At 37.5% G+C, this 14,990-nt stretch overlaps 1 protein-coding gene across 1 annotated transcript in view; it reads right to left on the bottom strand.

The window, feature by feature from the left end:
* OXCT1 (3-oxoacid CoA-transferase 1) overlaps positions 1-14,990 on the bottom strand; it is an 86,114-nt gene that overhangs the window by 38,348 nt on the left and 32,776 nt on the right. Inside the window, exon 8 of the mRNA XM_056324654.1 lies at positions 2,078-2,185. Within this exon, the coding sequence (XP_056180629.1) occupies positions 2,078-2,185 (108 nt within the window). The remainder of the gene's footprint in view (positions 1-2,077; positions 2,186-14,990) is intronic.

Genomic DNA, 14,990 nt, shown 5'->3' with positions numbered 1-14,990 from the left:
ACTCAAGAAGTTTATAAGACTTTTTCTGTAAATTACTGTTTACATAGATTATGCCCTTTGCACATCTCTCCCAAGTATGTAAGACTGCTCTGGGCAACACCATGTCCTGCACCACTACACATCTTCACATCCTCTCCTACTTCAGGCCATAATGGACGCATCAGGCAAAACTACCCTCTGTTCCTCTTCATCACCACAGAAGAATTTTGGCAGTGTCTTTTTTCCCCCATGTTGGGAATCACTATCCTTTTAGGCAGTCAGAAAGTCAGTAACAATCCTCTTGAGTTTTCCAGCAACTATCTTTTTATACCTTGGCTATTTTCCTTAGAATTGTTTCACTTGCTAGTTATGGAAAAGTAAGAACAATCACAGACAGTTTTTCTGCAGCAAAGAGAAGGCTGGATAGAAAATAGGGCTTGCACTAGAGGGACCACATTTGAGCCAAATTAGGCAGGAACTGCCATTTAGGGCCAGTAAGAATTATGACAGGCTACCTTCTCTTTATTCCTCATCTCTCCTCTTGCCACTTATCATACTCGAGGCTTTCATACGTATAGCCACTTTTCATACATAATCTTTTTACGGAAGAGTAAATAAATCTGCCATTTCCTTCCTATACCTCCATTTCCTTCCTATACCTCTATTAATGAGAGGCGCCACAGAGAATTACAAAATTACACAAACAAAATCAATCTGTTACAACTTTTCTGTGCAGTTTATACTATCTTTCCTCACCACCCCACCCCTCACCCCCGGCTTCTCACTTCCTTTTTTTCTTAAGCATATAAGGGGACAGTTGACTAGGTAGGTGTATTCACTTATGCAGTCAAGACAATCAGGTCGACAGTCATCTCTTCACCCACTGACAAACTGCAATAAGAACAGTAGTTTAATAAATGCAAACCAGATTTCTCTCATGCAAGGTAAAAAGCCTTTCTGTGAGATATTGCATCCATTCAGAAGAAGGAAACAGGCCATTAACTGCAGTCTAACACAACATGCCCAGAGAAAAGAAAAAAAAAAAAAAAGTCTGACACATCTGTTTCCAGTCAAATACTCAACAACATGCAATATGCTTTTGCAGAATGAACAGATGGAGGGGCGAGAAAAAAAAGCTTTTTAATGTTAACATTCATGAAAGAGTTTATGTAGAGAAAAGGCCTTGTATGACTTCCTAGGACTTTCTGACTTGATTTTAGTACTAAAAGTTTAATTATTACAATTTCTTTCTGCACTTCTTTTTTTCAAGACTCTTTTTTCCCTGTGCAATGTATCTCCCCCTTCACCAGCTCTTCTGATGACATTTCGAATAATTCCCACCTCCAGAGTATGGAGACACAGAATAAATACAGAATTTTCAATTGCACTTTAAGAGCATTGTCATATCACCAAAATGAATACAGGGACATAGCTTGAGTGAGGCAAAGCCACAGAAGCAAAGAAGAGCAATTACATACTCACAATTTTCTTGAATGTTTTCAGTGATGGAGTATTATTGCTGCAATTTTTAATAGCTATTGCCATTTTTTATTCAGACCAGAAATACCACTGGGTAAAAACATTCCAGATTAAAGAAAAGGAAAGAAAGGTTCCAGGACCTTTGCAGTGTAATCTAATTCAATACATGACAGAAAAGGGGCTGAGATTGGCCCTATGTGCCCGTGTCAAAAGCTTTCCAGTAGAAAAGAAAGCATCTATTTGTCAAAGTCAGCTCTTAGTCTGACTGTTCCCCTTATTGTGTCTACAGAAGGTGAACTGAGAAGGAAGGAGAATGAAATAACATTTTCCATCAAATTTTCAACTGTGTTAAAACCATCCAGGACTTCAGGACGTTGCTCTAAATCATTCAAGGACCCATACCAGAAAGGCTGAGCTATAACAATGCCCAATCCGCACGCCTCATCCTAACTACTATCTACCTAAGCTGGTCTAAGCTCCAGCATTTAGCAAAACGCTGACAGGTCTTTCTCACACTATTTTCTCAGTGCTAAGACTTGGTGGCTAGAACAAAAAATCCTGTAAATTCTAAAATACACCCCAAGCTGAAATACTTGTGACCAAGAGCTCAGCTACTTACTTCAATTCTCTTCTCAAACTTCTCTCCTTGTATCAGACGATCAACATAGATTTTGGGAACATGAATGTCTTCTGGGGCAAATGCTCCTATATCAACAATTTCTTCTACCTACAGAGAGAAAAGGCAAAGTGAAAATATTTAGGAAGAAATATTCAGTGAGATATTTTATTAACAACAAAGTCTCAAATATTAAATACACAATGGATCAAGTCCAGAAAACTAAGGAATGGAACAAAACAGACACACTCTTTAAACCAGGCTATTTTAGATGCTTCCTCTTCTTCCATACATACATACAAGTTGGAAGTAGTTAACATTTTAAGAGCCCGATTTGTACAACTACCTTGAAGAAATCTATCACGTACAGTTACATCACAGTTGTTTGTACCTATAAATAATTGCCATCCAAACAGAAGGAAACAATGTGCTGGTAATGAAATGTCAGAGTACAAAGCATAAGCGTGAATTTTAAGGAAACTAACCCAGAAGCTGGCTTGAATTTTCTCCATAGTGTGCTCAAAAATAAATCAAAACATTTGAACCATAATAATTGACTGCAAGAAAGATGTGAAGATCTAGAATTCTCTACAGCTCGTGAAACAGATTCAGCACAAAATGGCACTGATCCACACACAGAACATTTGAAACATCACCTATTTGGAGCACCACAGACAACAGGGTTTTCCTTCCTTTTATGTCCGAGTTCAGGGTGGTCTAGCTGAAGACCCTGCTGTGGCCAGATGCCTGCAGCACAGACCCTCAGACATGTCCAGTGACTTCCCTGACAAGTCTCTGGTGCAGAGAGCACATCTTACTCTGCCACAAAACAGACACTACTGGTTAGGGCTGTACTTGCATCTGACCACAGAGAAAATGTATAATGTTAAAGCAACAGGTCAAAGAAAACATCTGAAACAACCTACTCAAAAAGAAATTAAGTAAATTTCCAAACTGCTTTATCACCAGAAACTAGTTAAACTTTCAGGAATGTCCAAAGTCTAAGAACCCCAAAAGAAGACCCAAGGTATGACATATCAGTAGGGGCACAGCATGTAGCAGCCACCACCAATGAAGCAAGATTAAAGAGATTAAAATTCAATTTGACATCCTACTGTTACTGCACAATGTGATCAATAATAAAGTCTAGAGTACATCCGCTAGACAATTACCTTCCTACTGTGCCTTGCAGTGTGACAATAAACAAACAAACAAATCCACCCTAAAAGCAGCAAAGAGAAAGGAAAGATTAACAAACCAAAGACCACGGGATCAGGTTCAGATAATCCCTAAAAAAAGCCCTGGGGTAAACAGACAGGAAGAGAGAAGTTGTGAAATATCTAAGTCCAAGGTGGTAAGGAAGAGGCAGTAACAGCCACAGTGACACCAGCCTCAGTGTTCACGGACAGCAGAATCACACATCCAGAAAATCCTTATCCACAAGATAAGGAGAGACAGTCAAATCAGTATTTTAAAAGTTCAGACTACTGTATTCATGAAACAAGTGGTGCAATCACATCCATGCCCTGTCTCACTTCAGTTTATTATTTAATACATCCGTTTTAGAATTCATAAAGAGACCACAGTCAAACACAGGGCAAAATGAAAAAAAATCCTGAAGCACACAGACGAATCACACTGCACTCAGTGCTGTAACTACTATCACAACATACTCAAAAGGGAAGAGGACGAGACAAAACTTTTCAATGAAGCCCAAGCAGAAATGATCGGCTACCAGCACAATTCCCAAATTCACCTTTTCTAATTAAATTAGTCTTCACTTTATGGGGTGGAAAATTAGGCCTAGGGAATACTAATTGCTACTGATTTGAACTTTCTCATTAAAGAACTACATTTACTTGCTGCAGGTATTATAGAATAAAAATCTTTGCTGGCACAATTCAACCAACTTCAACAGAATTATGCTGTCAGAAAACCCGACACACTATGCCTCCACACATAGTATACACAGAATAAATAATTTAACCAACAATAAACGGTTGGGGTTTGTTATTAGTCACCCCATTCCCTTAATTGGTTAGTATTTTGTGTCTTTGTAAACAGCAGTCAGCATGATTGCTTTTTTCTACAAGAACCACCAAAATAATTATTTATTATTTCAATGTACTATCCTAAATTAACATAACACAGATAAACTGTATTTTGTCCTACAGATTTCAAATGAGCCTAAGGGTCCCTGCAGACTGGAACTGTGGGTAGTCTGATGCTGGCTGAACACCAGGTGCCCACCAAAGCTGCTTTATCACTCCCCCCTCCTCAGCAGGGCAGGGGAGAGAAAACATAACAAAAAGCCTATGGGTCGAGAATAGGACAGGGAGAGATCACTCATCAACTACTGTCACGGACTCGATGTGGGGAAATTAGTTTCATTTATTACCATTCAAATTAGAGTAGGATAATGAGAACAAAACCCAAAACTTAAAAAAATGCCTTCCCCCCCATGGCTCCCTTCTTCCCAGGCTCAACTTCACACTACATTTCTCTACCTCCTCCCCCTGAGAAGCACAGGAGGATGGGGAACAGGGGTTGCGGTCAGTTCATCACATGTTGTCTCTGCTGCGCCTTCCTCCTCACACTCTGCCCCTGCTCCAGCCTGGGGCCCCTCCCATGGGAGACAGATCTCCATGAGCTTCTCCAGCGTGAGTCCTTCCCACAGGCTGCAGCAGCTGTTCATAAACTGCTCCAGCATGGGTCCCTTCCACGGTGTGCAGTCCTTCAGGAGCAGCCTGGGCTCCTCTCCCCACAAGTCCTGCCAGAAGCCTTTCCCAGCACAGGCTGCCCATGTGGTCACAGCCTCCTTCACACACCTCCCTGCTTCGGTGTGGGCTCCTCCACGGGCTGCAGGTAGATATGTGCTCCCCCTTAACCTCCACGGGCTGCTGGGGGACAGCCTGCCTCACCACGGGCTGCAGGAGAATCTGTGCTCTGGCACCCAGAGCAGCTCCTCCTACGCCTTCTGCATTGATCTTGGTGCCTGCAGAGTTGTTATTCTCCTATACTGTCACTCCTCTCTTTTGCTGCAATTTGTTGCACTTTTCCTGTGTATCCCCCTTCTTAAATACGCTATCCCAGACGCACTACCATCACCACTGATGGGCCCTGGCCTGTGGTGGGTCCATCCTGGAGCCAGTTGGCATGGGCTCTATCAGGCATAGGGGAAACTTCTAGCAGCTTCTCACAGAAGCTGCCCCTGCAGTCCCTTCCTACCAAAACCTTGCCACACAAACAGAATACAAGCTTTGTGTTCACAGGCAGCCCCCCGCTATTCTTACTTATGTTCCGCAATTTCCATGTTCTACCATTATGTTAATAAGCATCAAGTGTAATTAAAATGAAATATTAAAATATCTGTGTAGCAATAAAATGGATTTTTGAGAAGGGATGAAAAATTTGCATGTAATGTCTGCACGAATACATACAATCTAATTCTGCAAGTGAAATTAATCAGCACGTTTATAAGAAAAAGAAAGAATTCACACAGGGGAAGTACAAATGTCATCCAATTGCTCCAACTCTCTCTCCCAACTCTGCTACAGGGAACTAGATGATACTCCAGCTGAGATACTGTAGATGGGCTGCCAGCAGCCTCCATCAGTATTGCCAGCACTGATACCGCAGATGAAGGTGGGCCGGCAAGCGTGAAACTAGGAAATCTGATGACTAATCATCAACTTAACTTTCTGTGATCACTGCAAGACATAACCCAAGGATCTTTGTAGATAAGAACGATAATGCAAAAATAAATAGTTCCATAGCGGGGCATATTCACTTCCCTTTCAGGTTTCATATTCTTTTATCAGTCTTTTCTGTAACACATTCACAGCCTAAGCCTCAATGAGACATACAGGACAGCATTCATATTAATAATTAAAAGGATCTGTGCGAGTTTTCTTCCTGTTCTGCTGTCCATCTTCTCTATCCTTATGTTCTTTCTTCTCTCTACTTAACTTGCCTCAGGCTTATTTTGTCATGTACAGAAGAATCTCGCTAAACATAAAAAATCATTGTATGACATCCCACCCAAGAGACTTAAAGTCTGGCAAAGCGTAAAGAGGGAACTAATCAGGGCAGACCACCTCCTGCACTTTTCTAAATCAGCAAATCAAAATATTCTGGTACCATTTAGATTGCCTCGATCACCTGTTCATTTTAAATCTTAACTTCATCAATGTGCTAGAAGATAGAAAATGTTTACATCTTTGCTACACAGGTAAAGCTAAAGAGTAACTTCAAGAGACCATATGGGCCGAGTTCCCTCTTCTAGGAAGGGTCTGATGCATGATTCAAGAAATTCTTTCATTGTTTCAAGAGTTTCACAGTATTGGTTTTCCTCCTGGGTATAAAAGTTCTTGCAAATCTTGTCTGCTGACAATGGGAGCAGAATGAATAAATTCAATCATTTCTGAATACTGCTTTATCTGCAAGATAAACCCAGAACACGAAAGCTGTTCCCTGCTATGATTCACAAGAGCCTTCTGCTGTTCCTTTTGGTATCAGCACTCATAGAATCAATGGTCATTTGTTTCATTTCCTTCTGTAATTTACATCTACTTTTCCCTTCTTAAGTTTGATTTATTTTTGCTATTTTTGAAATTCAGCTACTCTTCTAGAGTTTTATCTCAGAATTTCTGAAGGCTTCCAGAGAGAGAAAGGGAACCTGGAAGGTTATAGACTTCCAGTAAGAAAAATAAAGTACTCTGGGTTTTGATCAAAAATTGGCAAGAACATTACAATGACAAAACTATTCCTGCCAAAACACTTGAAAATAAAAAGGCCTTTCCTTTGAGTATGCACCTTGTAACCTTTTTCTGCAGCTTAATTAGGTCCCTTATGATATGTGTTTTCAGCTGTTTTAGTTTTAAATCTCAGTTTTCATAAAACTGCGCTATAACCAGAAATGACAATATAATTCCTTATTATGGGGAAAAAAAATCCAAAATTTGCATGGGTGGGTGGGTGAAAGAGAAAAAAGGAGACTGGGGGGGAGAGAGAGAGCTTAACAAAACCTATGCATTTTTAAGTAGTTTTACACTGGCTTTATTAAATCTCTCTATCACTATCTTAATTATTCTAGTATACTTCAGTTCTTCAAACTGAAATGATAAAAATATCCAGCAGAACATAAGTAGAATAAAATATTAAAAATGGTCAACTGACCAAAACAACAGAAAAATGAAATAAAATCTAGCCCTTTAGATGCTCAAGACAAACTCATTAGTGTACTTCTACAGTTTACTACTGGAATATTCAGGATATCACTGTAAAATTCATTGTAACATTTATAAAAACATAAAAAAATCTAAAAAATTAAAAACCACAGTAAAGGTTATGAATAAAAATTGTGTCTTCACTCAAGATCACAGAAACTGTTATCAACCATTCCCCATCGTTAATGACAGACAAGAAAAAGAAGTCAGTCTTAATTTTAATTGTTTAGACCAAATTTTACAAAGAGCTTTGATACTGTAAAACAGTGGAATACACTCTGAAAACAGGTCATTGAAAATTAAGAAGACACTACTCAAACTTACTGGGCTATGGAAAAGAACAAAGTAAGTTAATATTTACTTAGTTCTGCCTGCATTCAGGGAGATGATACAGAGGGTTTTTTTACTCTAAAATCAGCCAGACTATGAAATTTCTACTCCTGCCAAACTCCTATTGTAATGAAAGGACAGTCAGTTGATAGTCACCCTGAAAAAGGGACATTTACAACTTTTAGAAGCTAACAGCTACCAAGTAGTCTCATAAAGGCACATCTTGGTCAGTAATTGTCACGTTATGCTCACATCAGACTTAGAATTAATGTCTTCATAAGCATACTGAGGGGCAGGGGAACAGTAAACGTCTGTAAAGTTCAGATTTATTAGAGTACCTTTAGTCTAATGAGATTAACCTGGGTCACATTAAAGGTCCATTTAGTCCAGTAACCCTTCTTCATGGCAAAGAACAAGAGCTTAAAAGAGCGTGGTGCTCCTGCTTCTATTCTCCCAGCTTCTAGCAATGTGCAGTTTAAGGATGTCCTCAGTCAGAGGCTGGACATAGGCAACTTTGCTTCATAGCTTCTGATGGACCATGGACTTGTCTAATAGTTTTCTTGGGACCTAAAGACTATCATTGTATTTCTACAATTCAACTCATATGAAAAACATTTCTCTTTATCTCTTGTAATTTCACTGTGTGCTTCCTTCTCTTTACAACATAGGAACAGGACACAGCTGTTCTTTATTTGCCAGTTCCATAAGAATGAAAATCCTATGGACAGTGAGGTGTGTTGCCAGTACGTCATATCTGATCCTTAGGGAAGCAAAGCTGACATAAATCTCCTAGGTTTGTCTCCAGGTTTTCTGTCACGTGGCTACAGATCCTCATAAATTAGGAGCCCCTGCTAGATTACACTCATTTCACCTTTGTTTTCTCTGTTCTAAATCTCCTCAATTACCTCCATTTCTGGTTGCCTCAGGCTTTATCTCTGCTCTCACATTTCTATGCACTTGCTGCCTGTTTCCTCCAACTGAGGCTTTCCATTCCTTGCATTCAACATCTCCCTCCACGCTGTGCTGCTGACAGCAAAGAAAAGACTGCACTAAATCACCTGCTTCAGGTACTCATGCATAGCAGTTCTGAGATAACTGCAAAAAAAGAGGAAGCACACTTAACTACAAAAGCTATCTATATGTAAAGCTGTGTGCATACATGAAAGAATATGAAAAATTTAACCAGCCTCTGAAAAAGTTCTAGCATATACATAGATCTACACTTCAGAAATTTTGAAGCTAGTCTCATTTTAACACAGCCAGGATAGATGATATGCTTAAGTTCCAGGAACATGCTCAAAGTCAGAAGATATTGAAATTTATCAAAAGAATAAACCTAAAAAAATAACACTCTCAAACCAATGTATTTTCCTTTATTTTTTCTTCTTGTAACTGGTCAGTTCTACCCAAAATAAAAATTCACTTATGCAGACTCACTTAAATTACAATAGAAGGATTTTATAAAAAAGTAGCTACTTCAACAATAAATGCCTGCTATCAACTGTGCCTATAAATATCTACTGTAAAAATGTTTTCTGCAATTATTAACTGAAGCATGCAGGGTCTTCCTCAAGATGTTTGCAAAGTAGATAATGAAGAAAAAAGCAAAGTCTGCTAACTATTACTGGTTACTGAAGTTACTCCATTAAATTGATGGAACTGCTTGTTCGATGATTTGCACAAGTAGATCTATATAATTCTGTATGCGTCAAGAAGCAGAAATGATAACATGATAGCTATTTCCTTGCATCCTTAATTAATTTCCATTTTACACTATTTTTCTACTGTAAAATTGCCTGAATTAAAAGCATGAGAGATTAAGATCCAGCAATCTACCAGTTCCAGTATTACCAACCAACCCAGCCTCCTGCTGCAGGCAAACCTAAGGAGTGATTCCTTCCTAAAGCCTTCTTAAAACTGGTTGTTTTGATATAAGTCATCAACGAAGTCATGCTGGTTGTGATCATGTTTTGTGACTTGTGCTTTCTTCATAAAATGAGTGATTACATAGTCCTCAGTGCTTATTTTTTACACTCAACTGGACGATAGTAGTGACAACAAAAATGGAAACATAATTATGCTCTTACCTTTTAATTATAAAGTATCCAATTTGTATTCAGTACCTAAGTTCTTAAAAAATGAAACTTAACCATCCACATGCAATACACATAAAATTGCCTTCTCAGATCTGGAAAAGGCAATTTTGGAAAATGTTTTTTATTAAATTATGAAATTATATTTCAATCAAATAATTAAAATAATAGGAAAGTAGTCAGAAGAAAACAAACAAAACCCTCACAATCTGGGAACATAATCTTCATTTGTTAAGAGGTGCTAGTGGCAGAAGAACCTGCTTAACCTGTAAAGCGTAGCTCTGCTGAATAAGGTAACTAGCCACATCCCAAATCCTTCCACTTCAGAACAGAACAGCTGCTACCAATATTAACTCTACTGAAATTATATATTTAACATTTTTGCCATCAAAACATTGCTTCAAATACATTATTCCTGTACTTCATTGCTTTTTTTCAAAATACATTCGATTGAAAGATTTTTAACTGATTAGAAGGTGTAAATAAATAACTGACATTTTTTATTAAAATTACTCACACATTACCAGGAATTATTGAAACCTAAAAAAAAAAAAATCAGCTTTATTCTCAAAAAAAATATTTTATTTTCTTACTCATATCAGAGAAATGACAAATAAAAAGACATTGGAAGAGATCTCATCTCCTACACATTCAAAGAAATGTAACTTAAAGGTCAGGAGATAAATTTAAGCTTTACTTTCAAAAATGAGCAAAGAGGAATTTTAAGTACTGAAGGGAGAGGTAGAAAAGTAAAGAAAAATAATTAATTTAAAAAACAAAAACAATCAGCAATTTAATTGCACCATTCTTTGTATTTTCCAGACTATGTAAATCCAATTAATCCACCCTCAAATTCAAGGAATACCTCTAAGGATCAGGCCAGAGAATGGTAAGCAGGAGACATACAGGAAGGTCATTAGGATAAAACAATACATTAGCAGCTATTTTGTAACAAATTATGTTGCTGGTTCTCTCTGGTAAGAAAAAGAAACCCTGCATGTATGTCAATGAAGGCAACAAAAAGACACATCATCTCAAAATGACACTTTATATGCACACATGTACTAGTTACCCTCCTTATTCAGATGTTCATTATAGACAGTAGTAGTTCACAAACATTTCTGAAGACTACTTTAGGTGCTACCAGTTTATTTCTCAATGAGGGATCAGTGTGGTCCATTTCACTTTCAAAACCATAGGTGATATCCCAAAACTCCCAAATATTCAAGATTAATAAAACTTTTTCAAAGTATTAAGGAAGAAGGCAGTCAGAGTATTTTTCAAGGGAAGGACTGGAAGAAAGAACAACTGATGGTAGTATGTCATTCAGCTTAGACACTTTCAAAAGATTAATCAGAAACCACAAGAATGTCGGTATCAAAATACTGTAAGTTACAAACTTTAAGAAAATACAAAACTTTATTACATTTAATCATTATCTTCCTCAAAGCTACTTGCAAAGGAGAGCACTAGACATATACGGAAATAAAAAGCAAGAATGAAGTGCTTCACAGAACCAAAAATATTATTTGATATTGAAGCTGTCAGAAACATGTTCAATCAGTCCTTCACGCCATAAAAATAAGTTTTTGCTTACCATAGCCTAGCGAGAAAATTCTAATTTCTTTCCCTCTAGACCTCTAATCTCCTGATCATACCAAGTTTTCTATTCTGTCTCTGTATTTATTATCAGGAGGAATGAACACTGAAGTACATCAAGCCAATATCAATTGGCTTAAAATTCCCAAGAGAACACTTACACAACTTATTTGAACAGTTGTTTTATAAACTGTTTGGGGTTTTAACCATTTCCTCCCCACTCCCCTCAAAATAGAGATCATGAATGATATGTTTCTTTGCCATCTCTGATTCTTCTGAATTGCTGAAAGAAAAATTCAGCATTCTCAGAAACCTTCACATTCATTTAGCAATTTTTGTTCTTATGTCTCAAAGTCTAGATGATGTCTTGAGATGGGTGGTTGGGTTGCCAACATCATATAACTAATCTGGTTCTCTGCTTTCCCATAAGCCTCCTGGTAGATGTCTAGATTGGGTACATTTGGTTAGCATATGTTTAACCGTGCTGGAATCCATCACAAACAGCAATTCATTTCTACTTGCATGACGGCTCAATTTAGTGCCTTAAATCTAGAGTTTCTTAAAATCCCAAATTAGTTCTAATTTTGAAGGAATGAAACACATCTACCACCGCATTTCTGTAAAATCTAAGACTTTGTAAAAATATGTAAATGTAAAATGTAAAAAAAATTTAAAAATAACTTTTCTCAATGTATGAACACCAGGAGAAACTGAGTACACACATACCTCATGAAAATGAAGGGATAGTCTTCTTCAGTGTGCATGGTGGGGTCAGGAGTCTTTTCTAATTGCTGCTGGCAAAGGCAAACACAAAGCGCCTGCCTTACAGGAGGTAACTAAACACCACTGGATCAAGAATGTGCTGCTGTCCAAGCCAGAAAGCCTGCTTCTCAGCTGGTCTCATCCCAAGACATTACAAAAGCTACGAGGCTTTCCAAAATGAACAATTAAAAAAAGAAAAACCCAAACAGAAATACTGAACAGCATAAAGCAACAGAAATGAAGGTGCATAAGAACTCACCTAATTCACTCAAAAGAACAAGGTAGAACTGTGAGACATCAGTATAACTTCCATCAGCCTGGAACTCAAATAGGCAAAAATTCTGGCATAAAAATGCAAGTGTCTATTTTGAAGGTACTGTGGGAAAAAAAATTGAACCTAAAACTGATTTTATTGAGAAGTTTAGTTTACTCAAACTAATTGCTAGGTGTGTTTGCACCTTCCTTTGCAGCTCTTGATGCTCAGTGTTTGAGAAATTCAGCATTTTCAGAGCTTGGGGGGCACAAATCTCCTTACCACACTGCTTACACTGCCAGCTGGCTACATACCTCCCCCGTTTTGATCAGGAATACAGCCCAGCTCCCCTCTTTGCTTTTCCCTGCTTACTTTAACATAAAACGCCAAAAATAATACAATACATTTGACCTATTCCAAAGGTTAACAACAAAAAGAGACATGTGCCTGCTTTTCTAGAATAAAAAAACCCCAACTGTTTAAAATCACATCACTTATTTTAAGATCTGTTTAGCTATTGCTTTCTCCAGCTTAATCACAAGTGGCAAACAAAGGCACTTATTATTTAAGTCATGGGCATATCAATGGGAGTGCATTTCCGCACACTGGACTTTATGACTGCAAATTTTCTATAAAGCAATTTAACACAGTTTTGGAAAAAAACTGAATACCAAGTGACTTTCAAATGTACACCAGGGCGCTATTTGGGACACAGAAAAATAAAATTCATCTGCAGTCCTCATCCATTCTTCTACTGTCTTCTGCAGCCTGAAAAATCAGCATGATTTGAAGTCAAGACAGTCTTGGTATCTCAGTCCTTCTCCTTAAATCCTCACATTCTTCACTGAATAATTATGTTCTATAGCATTTGCAGGGAAGAATGTTGCAGGAGAAGACTAAAACCTGAGTTACTCATTCACACAATTACTCCAAAATTCTCACTGTAGCAAGTTACAAGGCTGCAGCTTTCCAAATCTCAATATTTTGACCACCTGAAAAAATGCATCTGCTCACATCAGTAGGCAATTACTCACATTGTAAACTATTTGTAAGATTTTCAATTTGAATGTCAAATCTTTCTTCTTTTGTACTGGAAATCTCCATCACAGATGTTAATAGCACAGAAAACAAATTATTGCTTTCAGATACATAAATAAAAGTATGTATGTATATAAATTCCTTGACTCATGTCTAAAACTCTCTGCACAATCCTTTCAGTTCTATAATCATGTATGATTTAAAAAGCAAAGACTGATAAATCACTGACTGATTAATGCATCTTACATACAAAGCAGGGCATAAGAATTGTCATTAATTTATCATACATGCAAAGAAAAGTTAAATATGTAGTATTTTAAATCCTATTAATTTTCAATTTCTCATGATATAGGACACGAGTACTGTTAATTAAATATACTTCAAATGCACACTACATCTGGCTTTCTACAAATTATTATGAAAAAAAAAAATATCTTCAGGAGCAAAAAGAGGCTTTCCATCGGTTTCCCCAGCACACTGACTTCCTGGCAATCTGCAGTATCTACTGATCAGCCATGGACTTGCTTTAGTTTGTTCTTTTTGAATGTCATATTTATTCTTAATTTATGTGAAAAGAATAAAAGGATTTTTTTTCATTAAAGATTGTGTTTACATCTGCAATGAACTTCCAAAGCTGAAAGCTGAGAAAGCTTATGATACTCATTCAATAAAGTATCAATTTAGAAAGGAATAAAACATAGAAGACATAAAAAAAAAAGTTCAAATCTTGTAGCACAATGTTGTGTGTAGATAAAACCATCTGAACAGCAGTCAGCAAAAATTTGATCTGCTATGAATTGTAACCACTTAATGTTCACTAATCCAGCTAATTCTGAAGTGCTAAGTCCAAATCCACATAATTAGGTTATATATAAAATAAAAGCAACTGTAGGAAAAAACAAAACAAAACACCACCCCTGGTAGATAAATTAACTATTAAAGAAGTTTATTCCCATGAAAATCAGAAGCATGTTAAGTAAATGTAAGAACTACTACTTTATGAACTCCCTTCTAGCTCTGCCTATTCCAGGGCTTCTCAAATCATAAGGTGGTTTGCATAACAGCTGTAAAAATGCTTTGGTTTTCTGTTCTTTTAACAAACACATGCACACACAGAGCAAGGAACCAAATACAAGGAAGGGAAATAAAAACCACAAAACAGCGTTCAGGCACCTGAGGGTAGGCTTCATTTTGGCAAACTAAAATTACTGTGGCAATGGCATGCAAACATGTCTAGGAGCTGGTTTTCCAAATCGGTAGTAGCAGCCCCTGGATTTCAATTCCAATCTTTCTCTCACTTGTTCCTCAGCCTTCTATGACTGGCATCATAACAGCCACCAAACTGCCTTTTATCATTGCTGGATTCTGAAGCAGAAAAGGCATTAAACACTTTAGCCTTTTTTGTACTCTGCATTGGTAGTTTTACTTTCCTCATTGAGCAGTGAAGTATCAACGTTCTTTGTCTCCTGGCCCACTATGTATGTACTCTTAGAAAGATTTCTTGCTACTTCCAAGCTTTCTTTATTTTATACTGGGCTGCAGATTTCTGAGTTTGCTCCTACGTGCTTAAGCTTTTCTTGTTTGTTTGGGGTTTGTAATGCTTAGCGTCAGAC

The sequence above is a fragment of the Falco biarmicus genome, chromosome Z, assembly GCF_023638135.1.
Source record: "Falco biarmicus isolate bFalBia1 chromosome Z, bFalBia1.pri, whole genome shotgun sequence".
NCBI lineage: Eukaryota > Metazoa > Chordata > Aves > Falconiformes > Falconidae > Falco > Falco biarmicus.
Note: the sequence above shows the minus strand (reverse complement) of the source record. Positions and strands in the feature narration are given on the sequence as shown.